The sequence below is a fragment of the Sorghum bicolor genome, chromosome 2 (genome assembly GCF_000003195.3).
Source record: "Sorghum bicolor cultivar BTx623 chromosome 2, Sorghum_bicolor_NCBIv3, whole genome shotgun sequence".
Taxonomy (NCBI): domain Eukaryota; kingdom Viridiplantae; phylum Streptophyta; class Magnoliopsida; order Poales; family Poaceae; genus Sorghum; species Sorghum bicolor.
Window position 1 is genome coordinate 66,316,890 of NC_012871.2, and position 10,042 is coordinate 66,326,931.

At 44.5% G+C, this 10,042-nt stretch overlaps 1 protein-coding gene across 1 annotated transcript; it reads right to left on the reverse strand.

The window, feature by feature from the left end:
- Positions 3,825 to 6,534, reverse strand: LOC8054983. The gene is made up of 4 exons (XM_002462713.2): positions 6,038 to 6,534; positions 4,971 to 5,073; positions 4,365 to 4,523; positions 3,825 to 4,252 (listed from the first exon to the last, which is right to left on the reverse strand). The coding sequence occupies exons 1-4, from the start codon at positions 6,505 to 6,507 to the stop codon at positions 4,091 to 4,093; spliced, it is 894 nt and encodes a 297-aa protein (XP_002462758.2). The 5' UTR covers positions 6,508 to 6,534; the 3' UTR covers positions 3,825 to 4,090.

Sequence of the window (10,042 nt, forward strand, 5' to 3'; positions counted from 1 at the left end):
GGGCCAACACCGCGCAACAGGGTGTGTAGTGTACCTGCCGCGCCGCGGTGCCGCACCCGGCACCTCCGAGTGCGAGGTGGCCGGTTCGGACGCTGGGTTCCCGCGGGAAGGGGTGGGTGGCGGGGCCCACGGCGCAGAGAGTTTTTTTTTTCCGTCGGGGTCAGACGTCACGCGTCAGTGCGCTGGAAGTTTCGCTTTGGACTCCTGCCTGCCGCCTGCCGCCTGCCGCGGCGCGGTCGGGGTCGCCTTGGTCCGGACTCGGGTCTCTGGATCGCCTTTTCTTTTTTTGTGTGTGATTTCGATTTTACGCGTGCAGGTTCAGTACTTTGTTTACTTCAAAAAGTTTTGCAAAATAGGAATAGTAGTACTTTTGTTTGTATTTGACAAATATTGTCTAATTATGGGCTAACTAGACTCAAAAGATTTGTCTCGTCAATTCCGACCAAACTGTGTCATTAGTTTTTATTTTCATCTATATTTAATACTCCATGCATACGTCTAAAGATTCGATGTGATGAGGAATCTGAAAAATTTTGCAAAATTTTTCGGAAACTAAACAAGGCCCTGGGTTCTCAGCGCATCGTTTTCGGTGTGGTGATTACTGTTGGAAACGGACCGAGGAAAGTCTAGTGTGGGCGTGCCCGCCACCAGCGCAGCACCTTGAGACCCCGTGGCTGAATGAATGAACGAACGGGCGGGCGAGTGGGTGACGACCGTGATGTTTTCCAGATAGGAGATGGATAGGCAACGGATGGTGAGCACCGTACCGGTCAGGTCTGTATCCGGTCCGGTCCCTGCTGAAACATTTCCTGGTAAGTATAATGCTGAGATATTTCTAGCTAGCTGTTCTGGTTTATACTACCAGGGCTTCATGGAAGTTGAACTGTTGAAGGTTCAAAGAGGATAGTTACGACTTAGGCCCTGTTTAGTTCTCCGCCCAAAATTTTTTCATCCATCACATCGAATCTTTGGACACATGCATAAAATATTAAATGTAGATAAAAAATAAACTAATTACACAGTTTAGTTGAGAATCGCGAGACGAATCTTTTAAGCCTAGTTACTCCATGATTAGCCTTAAGTGCTACAGTAACCCACATATGCTAATGACAGATTAATTATGCTTAATAAATTTGTCTTGCAGTTTCCTGATGAGCTATGTAATTTATTTTTTTATTAGTTTCTAAAAACCCCTCCCGACATCTTTTCGACACATCCGATGTGACACCTAAAAAATTTTCATCCCAAATCTAAACAGTCACTTACGACTATGATGAGGTCCTGAGTTCGACGACCGACGACGACGAGGAATCTGCTTGCACCTGCGACATGACGAGTGACATGGCGGCCTTCAGGTTGCCGCCTGCGTTTGACTCATGTTGTTCGATCAGGACACTATAGTCGTTGTTAGTTCGGTCAGGACCCAGGACAGTGCGGGATGCGTGATATAAACTGGCCCAATCCAAGTTACGCCGGATTGGAATCGGCGTCGCGAGCCTAGACTTCTTTCCACGATTTCCAGAAGCATGGACGTCGGCTCAGCATCAAATCAAATACCGTATGATTTGTTCGGACGATCGAGTACTAGACGCCATAGCAACTGAGGCAGGCATTGCCCTGGCAGTTGCATTCTAGTCCTCCTTATTACTGGAGTATTCTTGGGCCGTGTTTAGTTGGCGAAGAAAAAAATTTCGCGACATTGTAGTACTTTCGTTTGTTCGTGGTAATTATTGTCTAATTATAGACTAACTAAACTCAAAAGATTCGTCTCGTAAATTTCGATCAAACTGTGCAATTAGTTTTTATTTTTGTCTATATTTAATACTCAATGTATGTGTCTAAAGATTTGATGTAATAGAGAATTTTTTAAAAAAATAGGTTTTGGAGTGGAAGTAAACAGAGCCTGTAGGACGGCAGCCTCTCTCTCTGCAACCTCTTCGATGGTTCACAGATTTTAAAAAGAGGTTTGGACTTGGAGCGGGGTCTTCCACATCCATCGGACTTGTTTATTTTGTCATACTTTATGGACGATAGACGAGATGAACCAGAGTAGTTGGATTTTCATCGGATGACTAGTATATACTCAATTCATACCAAATTATAAGATGTTTAAATTTTTTATTTAAAAATTTGTGCAAAATATCACTTTTTTGTTGTGGTTTTGTTATTAATAAAAGTTCTTGAAGAACAACTTAAATTTGATTATGTTTACATAATTTTTTTTAAATAAGATGAATTGTCAAATTTGGAGTAAAAAAAGTCTAATATCTTATAATTTGGAATGGATAGAGTACCATCTTCAATCTTGCGTAGTCTTCTTTGATACATGTGGCTACCCGTCCTCAATCCAACGACTGTCGTGCTCCTCTAGATCTAGGACTAAACTTTAGCCTCTGTTATAACGGATATTTATGTACCAATATTAAATATGAGATAATTATAAAACTAATAATATAAGTTGTGGCTAATTCATAAGATGAATTTATTAAGCCTAATTAGTACATGATTAGCTTATGTGATGCTACAGTAATTATGTGCTAGTCATTGGTTAATTAGTCTTAATAGATTTGTCTTGTAAATTAGCCACAACTTATATAATTAGTTTTATAATTATTTTATTTTTAGTCCTCCTAATTGACGCCTGCAGGTGTACAACGCCCACACGACACGTAAAACCACATAAAAAAAACGTTTGATAGGTGCCTCGAAAAAAAAATAGAGGGAAAAATACTCTGCAGGTAAGGCAAGCTGACAATGCAAATATGCAGAGGGAATCTCGTCATCCACGGGGCCCTAGCGCGACGGCCCGACCCTTTTGTTCGATACCGTACGTTCTTTTTCTCGCGGCCTTGCTAGACTCTGAAACGTGTAGCGTCAGGCACTAGACACAACCCCGGCGCCGCGCACAAACCCGGCAGGCTGACGCAGCCGCTGCCGATGGCAACGTTTCCCGTCGGCAGGTCCAGACTCCCGAGTCCAGGAACAACGAACGAGCACGTATCAGATGGAGTCCAAGTCATGCCGGCTGACGTGCTTGTGGCCGTCCGGTCGACGTCGACGTCCGTACCGGCAGCACGACGAGTCGAGCCGTCCGGTCGACGTCGAAGTCGAGTATTGTTGCCTCTGCGCTGCTTCGCTCGTTGGTTAGGGTCCGGTCAGTCAATCAAACCAATCCGATCAGCCAGCACAAGATGACCACCGGGTCGAGCATTCACCTGGCACTGACACATCATGCCCCCGACGAGGTCGAGGTCCGTACGGAGTGTGACGAGGTTTCACACGCCCAGCTCCCGGATGGGACGGACAAGCGAGCACCGAACACGTGCGCAGGCACTTGCTGCGGAGTGATGATGAGCTAATGACAGAGCCACCAACCGCGGACGCAGCAGATGCCAGATCACCCTTGCCGGAGGAGGCAAGGGTTCAGCCGTTCAGCAGGCCCCCACGCGATCCCAGAACGATCTGCTGCTGATCGAACTAGAGCGAGCCAGAGCTCGTGTTCGAGAACGGATAGACACGGGAAACGAGATCCGAGGAAATCTGACCCACCTGCTCAGATGGCAGATTAGGGCTTTGGGTCAGGCCTGGGGGGGCAGGGGTGATTGTGATCGTCTACCAAACCAAGGCTAGAGATCCAGAGTCCCAGCGATCTTGACACTCGTCTACAGATATGCAACGCGCCAACGCAGAAGACCATTGTGTCCATGTAGCAGCACACTGAGAGACCCACCCGACAGGCCCAAACATAGATGACGCGTCAGTCAACGAAATAATCAGGGAAAGCAGTGTTAACAATTAAGAAAAAAAACAGGGAGAAGAGCGAATGGTTGGAATACGGGATTATACGAAGTTTAACATATTGCAGGCTCCTATAACCCTATATGCAAGGGCTTTATCCATTAGTTTAGCCAGTCTCACACAAATGCTAGCTTAACAATACAACAGGCAAAGTGGTATGATATTCATCAGCGTATACTGCAGAGCTTACAACTGGCATAAGAGCTGTTTGCTTATCAGCCGTTCAGCACTGGCCAAAACATCTGTACGACTGTATCCTTCATAATAAGGCCACTTCAAGCACTTAGTTACGTTACATCGAAGTAAACATCTCAATTCGTTCTCCATTCTGGGAAACAAGGGGGTCCAGGATGCCGATCCATGTGCTGTAGTCGATAGGCGATCCACCCCCAGGCTGAAGGAAACCATTCACAAAGAAGAATGGCGCGCCATAAACTCCCCTCGTGCACCCATACTGAAGCAGAACAAAGCATCGTTCACGACAATTTCATCAGTGATGAGCAAACTCAGGGTAGATATTTATTAGAATTCCCAATGCTTTGTTTGGCGGAACAAGGAAAACTAACCTTGAAAGAAACTCTCGCTGCCGAATCTGTCTTCGTGTCACTGAAGCCTGACAGGAACTCGGATACTGAATTACCAACAGTCTGCGCAGCCATCTTCGACATTTCTACAGCTACAGAAGGGCTTGAGAGCGATGATGTGGCAGAATTGTAGAACTTTTCCTGTTTGTGTTTTATCAATAAGGTAATTGAACATTTCAGAGAAACTTTAATGTGGTAAGCAGTAAGAAAGAGGACACCATGTGTATGGCAAAGAAAGCTATGTCAGCACAAAATGTTCTATGTTGGGCCTGTTGAGAAAAAGGAGAATTGGGATCCAAATCCTTAGGGTCTGTTAGAACTTGATGCTAAAATTGTGTGGAGCAACCCCCTACCCCCAAAAAAGGGCTAGAAAAATTATATGCTTTTAAAAATAAGCAGGAATCCCTTTATAAAAAAATGGGGTAGATATTATAGTAACACATTTCACTGAACATAACTTTGATTTAATAAAAAGAAGTACATTCCCTACTAGAATAGAATTCAGACCTCACTGATAATAACATATGAAAAGGATAATCAAGCAACTATATAAAAAATTTAACCATTGTAATGGGGAATGTAGTGGACCTGGTTCTTGAAGAACAGCTCCAGCAATGGATATGTTGATGATGAATTCAACTTGTTAGCTATGTAAAGCGCACGGCAGGCATGGAATGCATATGTGTGGTATCTGTAGTTGAACATCAGAGGAAGAAAATGAATGATGAATGAATCAGTAGTCAGGAACATACTAATAGGAAAAAAACAAAAGCGAACAGTATTCTAGTTGAAAAATCCATAACGCGAAGCATTTCAGTATACAAATTGTCCTGCCAACGACAAAAGAAAGTCTGCAAGACTGCAACCGAGCATAGGTAACACCTGGCACCTGGAAGCATTCACGGGACCATGTATGGGCCCGATTTGGTAAAGAAAAACAATTGACATGAGACAGAGCAAGAGATGCAATCGTTGGCTCTAAATAGCTCCATCTCATTATAAAAGTGGAGCACCCACTTGATTCTGCAACTGCAAGGTTCTGTTTTAGCAAATAGCAAGCTTAATTATAGATCTTGTTCTGTATTATTTAGTTAACATATTAGTGGGAACTGGGAATAGTTTCAAGCAACTGATTCCAGGGGCTAACCAATTGCAGAAAAGGCACTACCACAATCCTTTGTTATGCGTAACTAACTACGTAATGCGGCCTACTAAAATGTTTTACTTTCTGGTGAACCAATGAAACAGTACATCCGCAAATACAGCATATAGCATTAACAGTATGAATCACACCCAACCAAACGGGGACATATGGAAGCAAACAACATAGTGACACCCTAAAGCGGGATCATAGTGACACCAGCACCAAATATTGACACCCAGCCTGAACCAGAGGATCCCTCCACGAACTTGCTCTTTTCCTTTGAAAACTGCTAAAAGTTGATTACCCCAATTTAGTAGTGAGAAATCTCAGATTCGACAATTTAATCAGTGCAACAGGCTTTAGTGAGACTACTCAGCTACTTCAGCCAATCAGTGTGAATGTAATATGGTCCACTGATCAAATCCCTGAAAGACTTTCACCGCTATCGAAAAGTTTCTCCCATAGACCCTGAAAGACAGATAGAGTATAAGCGCCCGTGCCCCGTGCTTACGGTAGCGGGAAGGGGTGGACGATGAGTGAGACCCGCGGCGCGTATCGCTCGATGGCGAGCTTGAGCGGGTGCCAGGAGTCGCGGCTGTCGGGGCAGAGCGGGTCGAGAAACGCCTCGACGAGGACGGCGTCCTTCCAGGCCGCCGCGGCGCCGCCGCCGTAGGCGAACCCGTCGTACCGCGGCGGGACGGAGGCCTGCGCCTGCAGGAAGAGGAGGTAGTAGGAGCAGGACGCCGCGACGGCCGCCAGGAGGAGCAGGCGCCGGAGCAGCGGCGCGCGCGCGGGCCTCGGCATCTTGCGCGTGCCTCTCGATCGGTCGTGGAGCTGGGCAGGAAAGGAAGTCGCAGCTGGGTCTGGAACTGGTCCCGGAATTGGGGAGAGGAGGAAGAGCGATGTCGGATCAGTGGTCGTGGAATTCGAGATCTTTTTCGTGTCTTCACCCTGCTTTGCGTTCCTGATATTACGGCCCATGTACAGTCGAGGTGTCGTGGATCTGAAGTTTAGGCCCAACCCACCACCAGCCACGAGTGCGATGGCCGGGCCTCTTTCTTGGACCATGTGTGATGTGTCGTCTCTGTATTCCGTGTGCAGCCGAGAAAGCAACGCCCTGCCTTGTTTAGGCCTTGTTTTTTTTTTTGCGGATAAAGAGAGACTTTATTAACTAGGCAAGATAAAGTTACAATCATTCCTGAGGAAATCTAAGGCACACGCAGGTACTTCTGACCATCTAACCTCAGTACTTTTACATTGCCTAGCTAAACCAGCTAGAGCATTGGCAACTCTATTTCCTTCTCTCTTTATTTGGGATATTCTCCAATCGCCCAACAGATGTGTAAGGCCCTTGGCCTCAGCAATAATGACGCCGATCTCTGATCTATCTTTCTCCGAATTTTTTAGGGCTGACATTACTCTTGCACAGTCTGTTTCTATGACTACTCGCACTAAGCGTGCTTGAAGTGCCAGTTGTAGTCCTTCGACGCAAGCCAAAGCTTCTGATTCTTCTGCACTGCCGCACTTATTAAAATACTTCCAATACGAGAAGACAACACAACCATTTTCGTCTCTGGCTATGACACCCACGCCTGCCTCGCCTGTTGCCGCCACATAGGATCCGTCTACGTTGATCTTCACCCACCCATCTGGGGGAGCTTCCAATGCTGATTTAAGGTCACTGCATACTGCTTGGGCATCCCTGTTCGCATCGTCATCTGGCAGGGCTCCTTCCCCTTGGCGTTGTCTCCATATGGAGGGGCTATATATGTGTTCAGGCTGTCCCAAAAACTGAGAAGGAAGCCCACAGACTCCCCCACCGAGGTAGGACCTGCACCATGTACAATGTTATTATGTACGTACCATGTTCTCCAAAGCAGCAACAACAGTGTACACCGTTGCTCATCTGTGCAGTTATCCAGTAGGATCAACAGCCAGTCGCCCCCGGTGAAGCAGCATTGTTCCTCACCCGGCAAGTCCCAGAATTGGCGCATGGCCTCTCTTAGTGCACGCGCATGGGGGCAAACCATAGCAGCGTGGAAACAAGTCTCCTCCCCCTGGCCACATAGATCACACTCTGGAGATGGTTCCAAATTTCTTCTAAATTTGTTTTGCTTTGTTGGCAGAATGTCGCGCCCAAGTTTCCATGCGAAAATTTTCACCTTAGGTGGTATTTGGCAGTTCCAAATATTGGACCACAATTTCCTGTCGCCCTCTGGTCTATTACTTGAAGCTTGACTTGAATCGCGAATCTTCTCCATCAAAGCTATATTATAAGCGCTGCGTACTGAGAATTTTCCAGTCTTCTCTGGTTGCCAGGCAATAAAATCTTCAGTTCTTCTTTGTCCAAGCCGGATTTTGGAGATGGCCTCCCTATCCGCTGCGTTGAAGATGCTAGCAATTCTATTGTAGTCCCAATTTGAACCATCCGAATTCATTAGGTCTGCCACCCAGTGGAACCTGTTCCTTCCACGCAGCGTCGTAACGCGGTGCGAGAACCCTCTCGGAATCCAAGGGTCTCTCCAAATGCGAATTTGCCTTCCATCACCAATGCGCCATATGACTCCTTTTTTCAGTAGCTCAAGTCCATGCAATATTGCCTGCCATGTCTGGGATGGGTTGGAAGCGAACGCAGTATCAAGTAGATGTCCCCTTGGATAATATTTGGCTTTCAGCATTCTTGCGCACAAACTTTCTGGATATTTAAGCCTTGTTTAGTTCATGAAAATTTGTGGATTTCGCTCTCGTAGCACTTTTGGCTTTATTTAATAATTATTATTTAATTATATACTAAATAAACTCAAAAGAATCGTCTCACGAATTACAGATAACTGTACAATTAGATATCTTTTTTATCTATATTTAATGCTTCATTCATGTGACACAAAATTCGATGTGACAGTAAATCTTGAAAAATTTTAGGAACTAAACAAGGGTTCCAAATTTTTTTGATAACATGGATATGTAGCACTTTCGTTTGTATTTAACAAATATTGTCCAATCATAAATTAACTAGGCTAAAAATATTTGTCTCGCAAATTTCAGACAAATTGTGTAATTAGTTAATTTTTATTTATATTTAATATTTTATGCATTTGTCATAAGATTTAATCAACGAAGAATCTCAAAAAAATGCAAAAAAAATTGAACTAAACAAGGCCAGGTGTGTGTGATCACAGATTTGGCGTGAGCTGGGAGGAGAGAGAGAGAGAAACAAACGGATGGGAAGAGTGCAGTGCGGTGGAGCAGGGGCAGCAGCAGTAGTACATGTACAGAAACGTGTGCGCGCGACGCGACCGATCGAACAAGGGGGCGGCGTGCACTGGCGCGGGCGTAGGGATGCGCGTAGGGTGGGCTGACCGCGCGCCCGTTTCACGAATCAGCACCAGGCAGGCAGGCACCTCTGGTGCACGCACCGGTGCCGTGCGGCAGGCAGGTAGACCGCGCGGCGCGGGAAGCCGGGAACCGCGCGCGTGGGCCACGGCCACTGGCAGCCGGCGACAGCGGTCACGGCCTCGGCTCACGGTTCACGGGTCACGGCTCACGCACGCACCAGATGTCCAGAAGAGAGGACACGAGCAGGAGCAGGCGTAGCCCGTCGGCATACTGGCACGCGACGCGACAATAGTCGTAGAGTACTTTAGTATAAAACTACTCCTAGGAGACTCGTAGTCCGTAGGCATACGAGCTAGGCCTTGTTTAGTTAAAAAAATTTGCAATTTTTCTAAATTTTTTATCTCATCGAATCTTAAAGCACATATATATAAAGTACTAAATATAAATAAAATAAATAAGTAATTGCACAATTTATCTATAATTTACGATATGAATCTTTTTTAGTCTAGTTAATATATGATTAGACAAATTTAGAGCTTGTTTAGTTCACGAAGCAAAAAATTTCGCGACACTATAGAACTTTCGTTTGTTTGTGATAATTATTGTCTAACTATAGACTAACTAGGTCCTAAACATTCGTCTCGTCAATTCCGACCAAACTGTGCAAGTAGTTTTTATTTTTTTTCTACATTTAATATTTTATGCATGTGTCTTAAGATTCGATATGACGAGAGAATTGAAAAACTTTGGATTTTTGGGTGTAAGTAAACAAGGCATTATCAAATACAAACGAAATTACTACTATGCTTATTTTGCAAAAAGAATTTTGGACTAAGGGCTTGTTCAGTTTTCAAAAAAAATTAGTTTCGGTTATTATAACAATTTCATTTTTATTTGACAAATATTGTCCAATCATAAGCTAACTAAGCTCAAAAAATTCATCTCACAATTTACAAATAAACTATATAATTACTTTTTATTTTTATCTATATTTAATGCTCTATATATGTATCGTAAGATTTAATTTAACGAGAAATTTTGAATTTTTTTTGTTTTTTTGGTGAATTAAACAAGGCCGTTACAAAGACCCTAGACCTTGTTTAGTTTCTAAAAAATTTTACAAAATTTTTCAGATTCTCCGTCACATCGAATCTATAGACACATGCATGAAGTATTAAAT

Bases quoted from the DNA above. Each gene is read 5' to 3' on its own strand.
- LOC8054983 (XM_002462713.2), bottom strand. From the start codon at position 6,507: ATGGGCCGTAATATCAGGAACGCAAAGCAGGGTGAAGACACGAAAAAG. The intron at 5,074-6,037 runs GTAAGCACGGGG...GTTCAACTACAG, and splicing joins GTCCACCCCTTCCCGCTACC to ATACCACACATATGCATTCC. The intron at 4,253-4,364 runs GTTAGTTTTCCT...GTTCTGCTTCAG, and splicing joins CAGCGAGAGTTTCTTTCAAG to TATGGGTGCACGAGGGGAGT.